Source organism: Anolis sagrei, chromosome 1, assembly GCF_037176765.1.
Source record: "Anolis sagrei isolate rAnoSag1 chromosome 1, rAnoSag1.mat, whole genome shotgun sequence".
Lineage (NCBI taxonomy): Eukaryota > Metazoa > Chordata > Lepidosauria > Squamata > Dactyloidae > Anolis > Anolis sagrei.
Genome location: NC_090021.1, coordinates 85,296,982 through 85,315,568, shown reverse-complemented (window position 1 = coordinate 85,315,568; position 18,587 = coordinate 85,296,982). Strand labels below are relative to the sequence as shown.

The 18,587-nt window shown below is 37.7% G+C and overlaps 1 protein-coding gene across 1 annotated transcript in view; it reads left to right on the top strand.

Annotated features, from left to right (window-relative positions):
• Positions 1–18,587, top strand: part of TRMT11 (tRNA methyltransferase 11 homolog) — a 31,443-nt gene that overhangs the window by 329 nt on the left and 12,527 nt on the right. Inside the window, exons 2-10 of the mRNA XM_060753301.2 lie at positions 2,698–2,763; positions 4,434–4,507; positions 4,703–4,784; positions 4,898–4,990; positions 6,969–7,103; positions 8,539–8,695; positions 11,742–11,822; positions 13,643–13,807; positions 18,476–18,548. Of these exons, the coding sequence (XP_060609284.2) occupies positions 2,698–2,763; positions 4,434–4,507; positions 4,703–4,784; positions 4,898–4,990; positions 6,969–7,103; positions 8,539–8,695; positions 11,742–11,822; positions 13,643–13,807; positions 18,476–18,548 (926 nt within the window). The remainder of the gene's footprint in view (positions 1–2,697; positions 2,764–4,433; positions 4,508–4,702; positions 4,785–4,897; positions 4,991–6,968; positions 7,104–8,538; positions 8,696–11,741; positions 11,823–13,642; positions 13,808–18,475; positions 18,549–18,587) is intronic.

The window sequence follows — 18,587 nt, the reverse complement described above, 5'->3', positions numbered from 1 at the left end:
ACAGCCTACCGGCTGTTAGGAATTGTGGGAGTTGCAGTCCAAAACACCTGGAGGGAGGACCAAAGTTTGCCCATATCTGATCTACACTGTCGATTTAATGCAGTTTGACACCACTTTAACTATGTATAGTTTGGTGAGGCATTAGCACTCCTTGGAAGATAATCCTACATATCCAAGATTCCATAGAGTTCAGCTATGGCAGTTAAAGTGGTATCAAACTGTAATAATTCCACAATGTAGATGCATAAGATACCTTTAGGACTCTCCCATCAGAGGAGGGTTTTGTTTTGTTTCAGGGCTAGTTTTCATAGCTTCCCAAAGTGTATGCAAATTGGTGAATGTGTGCAAAAAGCACTATAAAAGAGCGAGCCCTTTGCACAACTGTAGTGCTGTGATTTTCCTTTAATTGCCATGCTATGCGGCTCTATTCATTTTTTGAGGCATTGGTATGCCATCCAAGGTCTCAAGAGTGATACAAATATACCAACTTTTAAATAATAATAATAACAATGGCAAGATGGATGGATGTTATCCTGAAGTGACTGGCTTCACCTTGATGGAAGGGAGCTCTGGTGTGTGCTGGTCCATGAGGTCATTATTTATTACTTACAATATTTATAGCCCGCCTATGGCAACTCAAGACGGGTTACAGGTTGGCACAATTCAATGCCATACATCCATAAAAGTGCAATTAAAAACCATCAACATAACAATATAAAAGTGCAATTAAAAACTGTCAACAAAACATATATAAAAACCATTAAAATATCTAATCATCGGTGTCATCTTGTTAAAAGCGTTTCCAGTAACATCGTCTAGCCATTCCATGTTCATCAATTCATAGTTCCATGTTATCTATTCCGCTGCATTCTCAAAAGCTTGCTCAAAGAGCCAAGTTTTTACCTTTTTGGAAAGTCAGGAGGGAGCGGGACGATCTAATATCCCTGGGAGGGAGATACGTTCGGACAGGTAAGCTTAGGAAGAATCGGAAGCGACTGAACGAATAAACAACAACAATAATCTTTATTTGTAACTTATCTTATCTTCCCGAAGGAACTCAGAGCAGTTTCCAAACAAAAAAGTGGCAAGCATTTAATGCCATAATGAAAACAAACAAACCAAATCAAACCAATATTTATTTATTGTCGTGTCAGTAGCGACTTGAGAAACTGCAAGTCGCTTCTGGTGTGAGAGAATTGGATGATTTGATGTTTTTATCATCCTTGTGGGAGGCTTCTCTCATGTCCCCGCATGAGGAGCTGGAGCTGATAGAGGGAGCTCATCCGCCTCTCCAGATTCGAACTTGCGACCTGTTGGTCTTCAGTCCTGCCGGCTCAGGGGTTTAACCCACTGTGCCACCAGGAGCTCCTAAAAGAAATAAATGAACAACATCAATATAAACTTATAATGACTATCCAATAAATAAGTAAATTAGAAAGAAAATAAAATTATTAGTTAAAAAGCATAATAAAATATCATTAAACGCATTTACTTTGTAATAACATCTGACCACTAAAGTGCACTAAAGTATAAAATGGTTTACAGCCACTCACATCAATTGTATGGGTTGCTCTGAGTTTTCCAGGATGTATGACCATGTTCTAGAAGCATTCTCTCCTGACTTTTTGCCCACATCTATGACAGGCATCCTTGGAGGTTGTGAGGTCTGTTGGAAACTAGAAAATTGAGTTTATATCTGTGGAATGTCCAGGGTGGGAGAAAGAACTCTTGTCTACTTGAGGCAGGTATGAATGTTACAATTGGCCACCTTAATTGGCATTTTATGACCTTCAAAGCCTGACTGCTTCCTGCCTGGGGAAATCTTTTGTTGGGAGGTGTTAGCTGGCCCTTATTGATTCTTGTCTGGATTTACCTGTTTTTTTTAGTGTTGTTCTTTATTTACTGTCCTGATTTTAGAGTTTTTTAAATACTAGTAGCCATATTTTGTTCATTTTCATGGTTTCCCCATTGTTGGCCAATTGCAACATTCACACTTGCCTCAAGGAAACGAGTTCTTTCTCCCACCATGGACAACAGAATGAAACATCAATGGTATTTTTTTTAAAAGTAACAGTTAAAATGCACGTATACAGTATCCACTGGAGTTTGGTTCCACAACCCTGCATGAAAACCCAATCTGATGGATGCTTAAGTCCCATTATATACAACGGCATGGTAAAATGATGTCCCTTATAAAAAAAAGTCAAGAATCAAGGTTTACTTCTGGATTTCTTTTGTAAAACAAGTTATGGATGGTTGTATCTGAATACACAGGGATCACAGAGAGGTTTGCATAATCCAGGTGCTCAGTGTGCAAGATCTGACCAAGCCAGTTGATGGCAGTGGCTCTTGGAGACGTTTCATTCATAGTATCACTATAGGTCAAAAATGACTTCAAAAGGCAATTTGCAACAAACAGCAACAACAATTGCACTGTAAATTATGATTATGATTTGTATACGACTTGAGGCTGGGGGTACAATGTGGTTAAAACTGAATGATAAAATATAATAATATAATACTAAGTGAGTGGGAAGATTGGATATTCGATGGAGTGTCCATCAGGATTGTTTTCCAGAAGAATTCAATCTTCTGGTGTGATTCAGGACAACATTTGTTTCATAGTTAAATCAACAAATTTAACGTTTTGAGATGTTGGTTTAATTTCCAGAACTATTTTTGTGATCTTTTCCCTAGGAAATAAAATCTTTGGTTTCCCTCTGTGGTGGGCGATTGAGCAGTCAGCAGGAACTACGACTAAATGTAAGTTTGGGTCCAGGAAAAAGCCTTAAGCTTTTGTGAGCTTTAAACTATTGACTCAGTGGAATGGGTTCTTTCAAGCCAAGCTTCCACCTTACTGGCATCAGTAATGCTTTCAGTGAAAGTAGACCATGAAAGGATTATATTTTAGATACAGTACAAATACCTTTGGAAACTGGAATGCTGGAATAAAAATGTCTTTCATTAGAAATGCTGAAAATTGAATAACACTTTGATTTATGGATGAGGCATCTTTTTGTGTGTGGCATCTATGCTTAGCGAGTAGCTAATATGAAATCATATCACCTTTCCTCATTAATCATCTCTTTTTTTAGCATCCTGGGAAAACATGTGGGTTTAGAAAAAAAGTCATGCATTCCTTCTGCTATCTTGTTTTGTAGTATGGCCTATACATCATCAGGGATGACGTAATCCTACATAACTGGGAGGATGCAAAATGTAGTCCTCCCAATATTGCTGGGTTACAACTTTACCATTGACTTTAATTGACTCAGGACAATGTACAGATCACTTCCCTCCATCTTAAATGTCAAGTAAAAGTAAAGGTTTCCCCTTTACATTAAATCTATTTGTGTCCAACTCTGGGGGTGGTGGTGGTGCTTATCTTCATTTCTAAGCCGAAGAGCTGGTGTTGTCCGTAGATGCCTCCATGGTCATGTGGCTGTCAAGACTGCATGGAGTGCTATTACCTTTCTTCCAGAGCGGTACCTATTGATCTACTCACATTTGCATGTTTTTGAACTGCTAGATTGGCAGAAGCTGGGCCTAATAGCCGGAGCTCATCCTCCTCCCCAGATTCGAACCACTGACCTTTTGGTCAGCAAGTTCAGCAGCTCAGCTATTTAACCTGCTGCACCACCGGGGGCCTCCATCTTAAATATATATGTCACTTAATGTATTATTCACACTGCATATTATAACTATCTTTAAACTTGAGGGCAGTCTTACAAAATATGCATAACGTGTCATATCTAATTTGCACCACCTGGGAGATACAGGAAAATTTCCAAAACTACTAGTATAATAGAAGTTGAAACCCTGTGTATTCTGTATAATACACCCTTTAGAACACAGCATTGGTCTTTGACTTGTATAGAATAATCTTAAAAGTATGTCAAGATGAACTTAGTAAAACCTGAGTTCAGGTAAGTCTGTACAAGACTGTCATAAAAGACTGACATGTCGCTCTCTATAATTTATAGCAAACTGTAAGCTATACTCTACAGTTTCCTACGCAAGAGCGTCATTAAATTCATTGGGATTAATCAAGTGCTTTTAGCAGGACTTCGCCATCAGTTTTTTGAATTGCTTTCCGTTGTATTTATTTATTTCCATGCTTTCAAATCAAAAGTGCCATCTATAAATACATGTATATATGCACACATACATACCACTATCTCCTTTCCCCCTCCCTCCCTAACATGGTACTATTAGTTAGTTGTAGTTGGGAAGAAAATGGCAATAGCAAGGAAAGAAGAGGTTGCTTTTGATTCATTGATAGGCTTTTCTATTGGTTCCATTGTGATGGTAAGCTGGCAGTGCAGCTGAACAAAACATTAGTACATGTGTAACACAAGCAATGGGATTCCTTCCATTAATCATATTACTTGTTCCTTAAACTTACTGCTGTTTTCTTTTTACCTTCTTTTCAGTCTCCATTTTGGATTCTTAGCCTACCTTCAGAAGATATAGCTAGAAGACTAATGCAACGAACAGTATGTGCAAAGTAAGAATCATGCTTGGAATTATAGATTGGAAAAAGTTCCTTTCCTGCTTCTGTGGTGATTTTCCATGTTGATAGACACTGTATGTTCATTTCATAGGGGATGTCGGAATAAATCTAGTAAACTAGGAAAGGCATTTATGATCCCCCCTCCCCCCATTCTTGCTGAATATAACCTAAGTATTGTGACACTTTCAGATCTATATTTGAGCTGTGGGGTCATGGAAAATCTACAGATGAGCTGTACTCTTCACTGAAGAATTATCCAATAGAGAATATGGTTTGTATAAGTGAACCTGTCTTGGTTTATGTTTTCCTGGAACTTGTTATTCAGCTGTAACCAACAGCACATTGAACCATGTCCCTAAGCCAAAATGTTTTTCTTTGTTTTAGGCTCCGTATTTACAGTCCGACTTAACGTACAAGATAAAGGTTCATGCTTTTAACAAAACACTGACACAAGAAGAAAAAATACAAAGGATAGATGTAAGTACCCTGTAACCTCTTGAATCAATTGCTTATATTTATGTTTTTCCATAACACTTCATAACTGGTTAGTACTTGGACATTAGCAAAAAATAAACAAACAAAAAAAGTGCTGAAGGTTACATTTTAGAGAAACGAAAAACCACCTCAGAGGATTCATTGCCTAAAAAAACTCCATAAAATTGTTGGGGTCACAACAAATGGATAGGTGATTTGAAGGCACATGCATACAGAACTGGATACAGTAAAACAAGGTTATGTAGATATTTGGCAATATTTAGCTTTGTAATAGTTATTTGCAAGGTGGATGAGTTGCAGCTTGTCTTTTATAGGCTGCCCTTACTTCCCAAAAGCATAAGTGTGGGATGCACCATGGCTACCTCTAAATCCGGAGCCCCCGGTGGCGCAGTGGGTTAAAGCACTGTGCCGACAGGACTGAAGACCGACAGGTCGCAGGTTCGAATCCGGGGAGAGGCAGATGAGCTCCCTCTATTAGCTCCAGCTCCTCATGCGGGGACATGAGAGAAGCCTCCCACAAGGATGGTAAAACATCAAAAATCATCCAGGCGTCCCCTGGGCAACGTCCTTGCAGACGGCCAATTCTCTGACAACAGGAGCGGTTGCTCCTGACACGACAAAAAAACAAACAAACCTCTAAATCCGCTCCTTTGCCCTCAAAATCATTACCAGATGTGCAGGCAGGTTGTTGTTCAGTGTTGAAAGAATGCCACACAGTATGTCTCTTTCCTCAGGCTGGATTTACTCTGCCCCATATCCCAGGATCTGATCCCAGATTATCTGCTTTGAACTGAATTTTATGAATCTACACCACCAAATAATCCAGGATAAGCAGATAATCTGGGATCAGATCCTGGGATATAGGGCAATGTGGATCTAGCCTTAGTTCACATGATCATAGATTCATTATATGCATGCATTGAAAGAGATTCCAGGGGTGAATTCACTTACTGAAACTAAACTCTGCCTGGCTGGTATATTCACATTTACCTGCAGCAAATTATTTACAAGCTGTATATTTACCTGCAAGTAGGCTTCCTTAACATCCTGATAAAATTGTTTACTTGGTACAGAAATTGAAATGTATTCCAAACAGGCTAGCAATATGCTGATTTGATGGGCAGAGGTATGAGCACCTGTTTGGGATGGGTCATTCATGTAAAGAAAGAGATTTGCAGTCTATGGATTGTGTTATTCCCTCCTTGGACACAAAGGCAGTGTTGGCCAGGGAAGAGATTTATCAGCTTCACTTATGAGTGTATCAGTAAACATTTCATGGGGCTTTCTTTGAATATAGCATAGAAAATTAGATTTCACACAGAATATGCTGTAGCTGAGCTATAATCACAACATAGGTTGAATACATATCCTGTGACTATCCAAATGTTACTGGACTGCATCTCCCATAAGCCCTAGCCAGTAATCATAGATGGTGAGTCATAATGCAGAGGTTCGAATTCAATAAAATCCCAAATTCAAGAAGTTGAATTTTCAAATCCCTACATGGTCTAGGTTTCAATTCGGAAAGGCCCATCTTACCCTTCTCCACTCTACTGGAATATTTTCACTATAATCCAGGAGTGTTATTTGTTATCTTAATACTTTCGAGAATTAATTCTCTAAGATCACAGAGAAGCAGCTCAGTAATAGATCCATTAGTATTCCTTCTGCAAAGAAACTTATCAGCTCTCATTATTTCTTTTAATTTACTGGGGTTTATAGTAATTTCTCCATTATATGTTTTTAAATATTCTATGAATATGTTTTTGATAAGTACACCATTTCAGGTAACTTGTTGGGAAGGGACCATAAAATTGCATACAGTTACAGTCTGAGTTTAATGACTTGTAATCATTGTTAGTGTTATTTTGGTGTTACTTCAGAACTGCAAAAGAAAAGGAACAAATAAAACTTATCTGTTATTTTGTATTCCTATTTTGTCCCTGCTCTCCTAATTAAGTCTCTGGAGTTTTTACCATTTGAAGGAAAAGTGAATTTAAAGAAACCGGACAATATATTTTGGTTACTAGAAGATTATGGAATGGATCCAAACAATATTCCCGAGCATCCTATTGATTTGTATTTTGGGAGATGGGTGAGTTGATCATTACATTAATTTCTAAATAAAATACTAAAGAAGAATAATTATAGTATCAGATAGAGTTGAAAGATGAGAAAGTGGCTGGGATAATGCAGAATTCTTTTCACATAATGTATATTATGTATTGCAGTTCTTTGAGCAAATAGATTGAGAATAAATATACCTTTATATGCAATGCTCATGTTTATGACACAAAACTGTTTTATGAAATCCATGAGCATTTTAGTGTGCTTTCTTTTTAATATTAATATAAATTCTATTGTTTCAGTTCTGCAAAAACCATATTTGGGACAAGTTTTGTACACTTTTTTATGCAAATGTGTTGTTGAAGGTTTTCATGGCTGGAATCACTGGGTTGCTGTGAGTTTTCTGGGCTGTATGGCCATGTTCCAGAAGCATTTCCTCAGAAGTTGAAGGATCCTTTGGAAACTAGGCAAGTGAGGTTTATATATTTGTGGAATATCCAGGGTGGGAGAAAGAACTCTTGTCTGCTTGAGGCAAGTGTGAATGTTGCAATTGATCACCTTGATTAGCATTGATTAGCCTTGCAGCATAACCTTTGATATGCCATCTTTAACCTTTTGTGCAGACTGGACACAACATATTATTTGAGAACACAGAAATGCTGGACCACTCTTAACAACCACCATGTCTGACTACAGAGAATCCACTGAAATCCACAAGCATGTGGACAATTTCAACAGAAAGGAGGAAACCATTAAAATGAACAAAATCTGGCTACCAGTATTTAAAAAAACTCCAAAATCAGGACAGTATATAAAGAGCAACACCCAAAATGGGAATTCCAGACAACATAATAATCAGGGCCAGCTAATCACCTCCCAACAAAGGATACCCCCAAACAGGAAGCAGCCAAGCTTTGAAGCCACAAGGCTATTCAATGCTAATCAAGGTGATCAATTACAATATTCACACATGCCTCCAACAGACAAGAGTTTTTTTGCCCACTTTGGACATTCCATAGATACATAAACCCCACTTGCCTAGTTTCCAACAAACCTCACAACCTATTAGGATGCCTGCCATAGATGTAGGTGAAACGTCAGGAGAGAATGCTTCTGGAACATGGTCATACAGCTGGAAAACTCACAGCAACTCAGTTTCATTATACAGTCGATACATTTTCAACATCTCAAGTCACTTTTTTGTTTTTTAAAAAGTGTCTACCCAGGACTGTTTAACAAAACAGTAGCCAACTGAATAATAAAACACAACGTTTGAGGATGTTTTGGAATAAAAAACCAAACATTCTTCATTTTATGTGCTCAGTTCAGTGTTATGGCCTGAGATAACATATTGTAGGAAATTGTTTTTCAAAAGCTGAATTTATAATCTGATCATTTTTTAGCAGTGCTTGGTAACAAAGTAATTCATTCATGTTGCTTTCCCCCTTCCCTATATTCCACAGATTGCCAATGGACAAAGGGATCTTATTGAATCATATAGTGTAAAAAAGAGACATTTTATTGGGAATACAAGCATGGATGCTTGTTTGGCCTTTATAATGGCAAACCACGGGAGAGTAAAACCAAATGATGTTGTATTCGATCCATTTGTTGGAACAGGTATCTCTTCTCCATCCAGCCTATTCTTTATTGAATGTATTTATTTGTTGGTTCTTTAAAGGCCTGCTGTTCCTTTACTTTTGAATATAAAACAGCTTCTACCTATTAAGATGAGGTTGCTTTTGTTAGCATTCTGTCTGGATAGAATAAAGTATGCAATGACACTATGTAACAAAATTTGAAAAAAAAACTGTTCCTGATTTGGAAGTGTTATTTCCTGTTTAATTATGCAGTACTTGCTTTTAAAGCAGCTGTTATACTCCATAAACTTTATTTTTCTAGCTGCCACTTTTAACTTTTCAATGTGCTATTTTTAACCTTTCATATGCAATTTTTAACCTTTTGTGTAGACTTTCCCCATGTTTTTATGATAGAAACCATTAGGAAATGACATTTATAATCCAGGAACAAAAAGGTAAAGGTTTCCCTTGACATTAAATCTAGTCATATCCGACTCTGGGGGGTGGTGCTAATCTCCATTTCTAAGCTGAAGAGCTGGCGCTGTCTGTAGACATCTCCAAAGTCATATGGCCAGCATGACTACATGGAGCTTCGCTACCTTCCTGCTGAAGTGGTACCTATTGATATATTAACATTTTCAACTCAGCATTCTTTCTTCTCCAAACACGACGAATTGTGTTTCTGCCAGACAGTTCTACTTTGGTTTCATCTGACCATATGACATACTCCCAATACTCTTCTGTATCATTCAAATACTGTCTAACAGACTTCAGTCGGCCCCGGACATGTACTGGCTTAAGCAGGGGGACATGCCTGGCACTGCAGGATCCGAGTCCCTGGCGGCATAGTGTGTTACTGATTGTAGCCTTTGTTACGTTAGTCCCAGCTCTCTTCAGGTCGTTCACTAGGTTCCCCCATGTGGTTCTGGGATTTTAGCTCACCGTTCTTGTGATCATTTTGACCCCACGGGGTGAGATCTTGTGTGGAGCCCCAGATTGAGGGAGACTATCAGTTGTCTTGTATCTCTTCCATTTTCTAATTACTGCTCCCACAGTTGATTTTTTCACACCAAGCTGTTTGCCTATTGCAGATTCAGTCTTCCCAGTCTGGTGCAGGGCGACAATTTTGTTTCGGGTGTCCTTCGACTGCTCTTTGGCCTTCACCATAGTGTGACTGCTTGAGGTTGTGGACAGGTGTTTTTTATACTGATAACAAGTTCAAATAGGTGCCATTACTACAGGTAATGAGTGGAGGACAGAGAAGCCTCTTAAAAAAGAAGTTACAGGTCTGTGAGAACCAGAAATATTGCTTGTTTGTACGTGACCAAATACTTATTTTCCACCATAATTTGCAAATAAATTATTTAAAACTCATTTAAAAATAAATAAATAAATAAAGTTGTCTCTCATAGTTGAGGTCTATCTATGATGTCAATTACAGGCCTCTCTCATCTTTTTAAGTGGGAGAACTTGTACAATTAGTATCTGACTAAATACTCCCCCACCCCCCACTGTAGCTGTGGAATGTCCAGGGTGGGAGAAAGACTCATGTCTGCCTGAGGCAAGTGTGAATGTTGCAGTTGGCACCTTGATTAGCATTTAATGGCCTTGTAGCCCATTAAATGGAGCCCCCGGTGGTACAGTGGGTTAAACTGCTGAGCTGCTGAACTTGCTGATCAAAAGGTCGCAGGTTTGAATGAACTGAGCTCCTGCTGTTGGCCCCAGCTTCTGCCAACCTAGCAGTTTGAAAACATGCAAGTGTGAGTAGATCAATAGGTACCGCTCAGGGGAAAAACTTTACCTTTACCTAGCTTCAAAGCTTGGCTGGTTGCTGCCTGGGGAAGCATTTGTTGGAAGGTGTTAGCTGGCCCTGATTGATTCTTTTCTGGAATTCCCCTGATTTGAGTGTTGATCTTTATTTACTGTCCTGATTTTAGAGTTTTTTAAATACTGGTAGCCAGATTTTGTTCATTTTCATGGATTCCTCCTTTCTATTAAAATTGTCCACATGAGAATCAAGATCTTTTCATTAACATTTTCTAATGTGCCAGTAGAGGGCACTTTTATCACATTTATAGGTAAAAGCAGTTTCTTTTGATTTTTTAAATTTAACATTGCTTTCACAATAAGATCAAGTAAGTATAAATTGACTAAATTTGGCCTGAAGGAAACACTAATACCAAGTTTGAAGAATCCCAAAATATTGTGAATGAAGCTTTATTGCATCTCCTAGAATTCCAAACAGAGCTGTTGAGATTTGCAATAACGATTCAGATATAGTTTCTTGCTTTTGACTATAATAATGGCAGAATGAAGTACAGTTGGCCCTTCACATTCGAAGGTTACTCTTTCACAGATTTGATTATATGTGGATTTGTAGCTACCGCTTAACTAGCTGAATGTCCTTGCTCCCCACTTCTTCTCAATCCCCCACCCTTCCAACACTGCGTTAAATATTAAACCCCTTTGCAGCCCATTTACCTCTTCACTTATATCTCTTGCTCTCCATCCTAGCCTCTCAAATTTCTGTCCTTCCAAAAAGAGCCAGTCCAATTTTAAACCCCTTTGCACTCCATTGATTCGCCTGCCCCACTTGTTGTATTTAGGTTTTGGTTTGGTGTTCTTGGCTACCTCCGCATTTATTTGTTGCTATATTAGGGCGCCTGGTGGTGCAGCAGATTAAACCACTGAGCTAATGAACTTGCTGACTGAAAGGTTGGTGGTTTGAATCCAGGGAGTGGGGTGAGCTCCTGCTGTTAGGCCCAGCTTCTGTCAACTAAGCTATTGGAAACCATGCAAATGTGAATAGATAAATAGGTACCACTCTGGCAGGAAAGTAACGGCACTCCATTCAGACATGCCAGCCACATGACCTTGGAGGTGTCTATGGATAACGCTGGCTCTTTGGCTTAGAAATAGAGATGAGCACCGCTGCCCAGAGTCAGACACAACTAGACTTAATGTCAGGGGAAACTTTACCTTATAGACTATATTGGTCTCTAAGAGTTTAGAACTTAGCTTTTTTGGATGTTGTGTTTGGAAAATGAAGGATTCTCACTAATGCAGTTTCTTTTTTTGTCTTTCAGGCGGACTTCTTATCGCATCAGCACACTTTGGAGCCTATGTATTTGGAACAGATATAGACTATAGCACAGTACATGGTCTGGGTATGTTCTTTCACTACTTAGCAGTGACAATATAAACATATTAACATAAGGCAGTATTTTGCCAGTTAGATCAGGAGGTGTTGGGATTTGAACCTTGCTATTTTTTTTAATTAAAGTCTTTATCCAACTGTTCCTCTGAGCCTTTCAACTCTGTTCCCAGTAAGATCAGGACACCTCCATGCAAACAGCTTGTGGGGGCAGAAAAGGTATATAAAATAGCTATGCAAAACAAACATTTATTGATAATAAATCAGCATTTTCAGGGCTTGCTAAACAGGGAGATTGTCCTTTTTCTGGAGTACAGCTGAAGCATTTTCTGCAGAGTCTATTGTAAATACTGCATGTGGTTGCGAAGAGATTTGTATAAATGAGTGGCATTCAGAACCATTTACTGCTGCCAATTTTTTGTGACCTCAACATTGAGGTAAGGGGTCTCCATTTGGGGTTGGGACCCACGATTTAAGAAGCTGTGGTATAGACAATGTGCAGTAAAGCACAATCCACAGAAAATCAATTACACCTAAATTATTCTGATACTTTCATATCAGAATGTGATATCCCTGGGAAATACCTACACATAGTTGACTTTCCCTCTTCATGCATCTCTCGAATTGAGTGAAGTATGACCTCCACACTACTATAGAGCTGCATGTGAGGATAAACAGATGCCATGTTCAGCAAATTTTTATCAGGAGGAGAGCACATAGCCCTAATCACTCCTTTTTGGTTTCCCTCACATGAAAATCAATATGTCTGTAGAGGGACGTTCTTGTTAGTAAATTTCCATTTCATTTTTTTCCTTATCATGAACCATGATTTTCAGAAACTCGTAAAGAGGATCCAAACTAACATGATCTATACTAACGAGTCCCCTTGAGGAGAGGGGACAGGACATAAATAAAGATGATGATGATGATGATTATTGTTATTATTATTAGGAGCTCTCGGTGTCACAGTGGGTTAAACCGTTGTGCCAGCAGGACTGCTGACCAAAAGATCAGCAAGTTGAATCCGGGGAGCAGGGTGAGCTCTCGTCTGTCAGCTCCAGCTTCCCATGCAGGGGCATGAGAAAAGCCTCCCACAGTATGGTAAAACATCTGGGTGTCCCCTGGGCAATGTCCTTTCAGACAGCCAATTCTCTCACCCAAGAAGCGACTTGCAATTTCTCAAGTCACTCCTGACACGAAAAAAAATATATTGTTTTTCACTTTAGATATGTTGTTTTCCATGTGAATGAAACAACAGTGGAGTGGACTGGATTGAGTCGCTCCCCTGCTGCTTTACTGAAGAAGATATAGTGATAATGCATTAAAAGACTAACAAATGCCATAAAAGTGGAGTTGACATTTCTTCGCATTTTGTAGGAAGTGTGAGTACCAAGTTCTTCATGTTTTCAGGAAGCATGAGAAGAACATACATGAATTGTTAAAGAGAGTATAGTTAAACACTCTCTTTAACTATAGTTAGAATTGTATAGGATTAATTACATTCAACCGAGATAAAAAGTACTGCCACAGTTGTGAAAGACAGGCAAATATTGCTGTAGTTATGCCTGAGTGAAGTAGAAAGCAATTATTTAATTTCTTGCACAACTTATAGAATAAGTTTAGATATGCACAATCTCTTGTATCCATCATGGCTGCTGTGAGGCTCCTGGTGTTTGGGAGTTATGCTCGTAAAGGCTTTAAACAAGAGCTGCTCACCAGGGATTATTTATAAGAGAAGAATATAAATAAGTTACAGTAAGAATGAAGAAACATCGATGATTATTTTAAGCCACATATCTGAATTTTATTTCCATCACTCCTAATTGCTCCAAGGCAAAGCTAGCAGGAAGAACCAGAAGTGGAGAGGGCCAGATGAAAATATCAGAGCAAACCTCCGGCAGTATGGTTTGGAAAAGCACTACCTTGATGCATTCGTTTCTGATGCATCAAGGCCCATATGGAGGAAGGGAACACAGTTTGATGCAATAATCACAGACCGTAAGTTGATCTATGATGTAAAATATGAATGATACATAATTATAGTATATATAGTGATGATAATGGAAACATTTACAAGCACGTCATGTAGTTTACAGTCTGTTCTAAACTGAACTTTAGGACAAGGACACCTACACTGATTTAAAAAAGAATTGCAGGCTACTTACAACAAGCCCAGTGAATGGAGAGCCTCTTATTTCAAGCTGTCAAATATTTACTTTAATTTATGTAAATTAGATCTTACAAGGGCGATTTTCAGTAATTTGCAAATGCTAGTGGCATAAGAGGTTTTTAAAAGCATATTGTAATTTTCTATGACCTTCTCACATTCGCTTACAATGGTGTTCCTACCTTGGTGGTCTTGTGTAATTGCAAATTTTATGCTGACATGTCGAATTTCCAGTTTGAAGCTGAAAGGCATCAGCAGTAAGAATGCAATCTAGTTTTTTCTGCATTGTAACCACCTCCAGGTATCCACTGGATATGAATTATTATTGTAATAATTTAATTTTACCTTGAATGTATATATTTCTCAGAATTTGTAACCTATTACCAGTCCCTTTTTAGAAACGCTTTGAGGGGTTCTTTCTTTCTGGGCTGATTCCCTGTTTTTCATTTTAGTAGTCACTCTGATTGCTTTTACTTGCTTCCTTCCTTACTTTTACTTCCTTGTTTCTAACTGGATTGAACATTAAGTTGCCAGTAATGTGCTAAATACATTAAATGTTTTTCCTGTCCTATTTATGAATATGAGAACATAATAAAGGGATGGCATTTGCCAGTTGATACTGATCAGCCTCTGGATTTAAATTATCACATTGTGTGCAAATAAAAATCCAGATTTCATCTGCTAGTGTCCAAACTGAATCTTCTTTCATTCTGCTGAAGTTGTTTATGAAGCAATGAAACATTATTTACAAAACAACAAAATCCAATATTTAAATTCCTTTGAATCTAAGATGTTGGACTTTGCAGCTTTAGAATGCACAATATTTGGAGGAAAGAAAAAAAGCCTTTTAAGGCAGAATGGAAATTAGGTCTTTGATACTAATTGCAAGTCAGAGTAAATTAAACACCCTCTTCTAATTAGACACCTTGAAAATATTCCCTCAGGTTAAGGCAAACTTAAAGCATATTTGAATGTAGTGATTTACACTCTGTGGTAATGTCTAAATATGCAAATGTATGCTGGTTATTAATCACAAAGTTCTAAATGTAACTGTTTTATGAATGCATGGATAAAATCCATTGCTGCATACAGCAGGGCCTGACTATGAAAAAAGACAAAAAGAAATGTGAACAATTAAAAATGTGATTGGTTAAAAAGGCTGATTTTTATCTGTGAATCAAAGAGGTTAAACATAGTGCAAAAAATCATGTCCACAGATGCTTGATTAAAGGTAATTAAATTTATGCTGAATTGGTTTTTTTTTAGTATTTTAATGGCTCAATAAGATTTATAAGATCTTTATAGCATTTTATTAAAAATAAGTCAGATCACAAATATGTTACCTGTTTTAAAAGACTACACCCTTGGAAGGTGAATTAAAGGTGAGTCCCAAGTAAGGGATGGGAGCGCCATTGCAAAGACTGGCTTCTCACGGTGACTGAGAGAGTCATCCTTGGATCTTTTTATTTGAAATTTCCTCCAGCCTAAATGAATGGAGGGAACCCCAAACCATCTTCACCAACAATCTATATTGCATCTTCACCAACAATCTATATTGCAAAGCCCTCAACAGATTACTTTTAAAAAATCATGGGGGGCACTATAAATATGCAAAATAACTCAACCTACATACAATAGCTACTATTAAAAAGGGAGTTAAGAATAATAGAATGCATAATATAAAAATACCATATATCCTTGACTTTTTCAGCACTTTCTTTAGGATGAAAAGGCCCCCTCGGCTTTTACTCGTGTCAAGGTTATTTATTATTTTACTCTGCTGCTGCTGCTGCTGTTATTATTATTATTACATTTATTATTTTACATTACATTTATTATTTTATTACATTTATTGTTATTATTACATTTATTACATTTTTATTTTCCTCTATTTATTGTTATTATTACATTTCCATTATTTTACTCTATTATTATTATTATTATTATTATTATTACATTTATTATTTTATAGTGCTGGCCTATAAAATCCTAAATGGTTCTGGCCTAGCTTACCTGTTCAAACGTATCTCTCCCTATGAACCATCTAGTAGCTTAAGATTGTTTGGGGAGACCCTGCTCTCGGTCTCACCTTCTTCGTAGGTGTGACTGACGGGGAGGAGAGACAGGGCCTTCTCAGTGGTGGCCCCTTGGCTGTGGAACTACCTCCCTAGGGATATTTGATCAGCCCGCTCCCTCTTTACCTTCTGTAAAAAAGTGAAAATGTGGCTATTTGCACAAGCCTTTGAAATGCAGTGCAATAGACAAACACGGAATTCTGTGAAATTGAATATTGGAATGGTTTGATATATTGGTTTTATATGTTTTTAAAGGTCTTATTGTATGTACTTTTTAATTCTGTTTTAAATGTGGCTTTAAGTATATTGTTAAGGCATCAAATAACTGCCTGGCTGTAAACCGCCTTAAATCACCTTCGGGTTCGAGAAAGGAGGGATAGAAATATTGTAAATAAATAAATATTCTTATTGGAAGAATACGTAAGTACATTGAAGAAGGTTAGAATAATGGCTTAATCAGAGTTGGATAGTCTTACCTTAAATTACAGTTTTATGTAAATATTCAAAAACATTTAACCTACTGATGCTTCAGTTAATATAATTTTATTGGTATCTATTTTTAATTTTGAAATTTATCATTATCTGCTGCATTTCCCACCCTCGGCTTATACTCGAGTCAATACATTTTCCCAGTTTTTTGTGGTAAAATTAGGTGTCTCAGCTTATATTTGGGTCAGTTTATACTCAAGTATATATGGTTCTTTTCTTCTGACTAAACAAGATATATAATATATATCAATTTTCAGATTCTAAAAGCATAAGCTTTCCTTCTTTCCTCTTTATATAAATTAAAAACCGTTCTCAGTGCAGGTTTTGAGCCTACAATGGATTTATAAAGGGTTTGGGATTGCTCTGGAAATTATTGTGATTTTACCATTTGAAGTTGTCCAAAACATTATAATCGTGAAACAAAATGATTAAAAAGTTATTATAAGCAGTATTATTTATTTAAACTATTTACATATCACCTCCCAGCCCACAAGGCCTCCCAAGTAAAAGGGATCAAAAACATACAGAGATTTTGTAAAAAAAAAAAATTAAAAAAATCAAACACGTTAAAATACCCCTTAAAACTTTAAAAAAAGCCCTCTAAGAATTATATCCAAAGTGAAGCCTGAAAACAGCAACAAATCAGGGTTTCACTCAAGAGTCAGTACTCATTGTGTGGAAGCAGAGGGTGGAAATGGAGATGAAACAAGGCTAAAAGCAAAAGGAAGAAAACAAGTAGCAAAAGACAGAGGGAACAGGATCATGTGGTTGTAAAACGGATCGTGGTGTAACATTATTTCATTCAAAATTTCCCAAGAAGAAGTTGCAGCAACTACCAGCAGGGATCTCATGTTATCATACCAGTAAGAATTTCTGCTCCATTGGTATTCAATAGGATCCTGGCTGCATTTTAAAAAGTGATTTGGAACCAAGTCTGCTGAAATAATTTCCAGAAAGAGCTGCAGCAGCATTGAAACGCTGCCAACATAGGAATTAGTCAAATCTCCTAAAACAGGGTTCAATTAGCTGACTGCTTCTGTGGAGAAAGGGACTCTTTTATGGCACTTTAGCAAAAACAGTAGAGTCGTTTGTGGCAACGTGATCCTATCCATATGTATATATTCAGGAGTAAGTCCCACTGAGTCAAATGCATCCCATTTTTAGTCGGGTCTAGGATTGCAATTTGACTAATGTATCTTAATATAAATCTTAAATCTCAATTGATGGGCAGAGTCCATGTCACAGGAGGTTTGCTATCTGGATCTCAAATTGTGGGTTATCCCAACCCTCCAAGCTGAGGAATTTGCACCCACCGGAGCCCCCAGAAGCCCCAACAGATTTTCCTCATAAACCAATAAATGAGCTCTTGGAAAACTGTAATTCCCTTTAAAAAATAATTTTCTATGCCTTGTTTTGACCAAATATAAAATGTTTAGGAAAACCAAGCTATACTTCTGGCTGGACTGAAGTGCTTTAGGCCTCGTGGCATCCTTGGATTTGCAAGTCTTGTTCTCCAAGAGTGCATCTGCATTATAAAAATAATGCAGTTTGTCACCACTTTAGTGGCTATGACTCAATGCTATGAAATCATGGGAGTTAAAGTTTTACGAGGCATTTTATTTCCTCTGCCAAAGAGTGCTGTCACCTCACCAAACTGCAATTCTCAGGATTCCACAGAAGTTAAAGTGGTGTCAAACTGCATTCATTCTACAGTGTAGCTGCACCCCTCACCATACAGGGCTGTGATCATTACCTTCTTTTTAATTAGACTTGTGTGTCCTAGTCAGATTAATTCCTGTTGCAGTGGAGTGACAAGCGCCCATGAAAACTCTAGAAACTTTTGTAAGAACTCTGGCCAATGTATTTATTCTGCAGTAACTGATGTCACTGAAACAGTTTCACAATGCATGTGTTTTATGTATTTCTTCCGTGTAGCTCCCTATGGAATTCGAGAAGCCACCAGAAGAACTGGTTCACAAAAGGAGATGGCTAAAATGACAGAAAAGGGGTAGGTGAACCTTGTTTTGGAAATGCAGGTGTTAAAAGT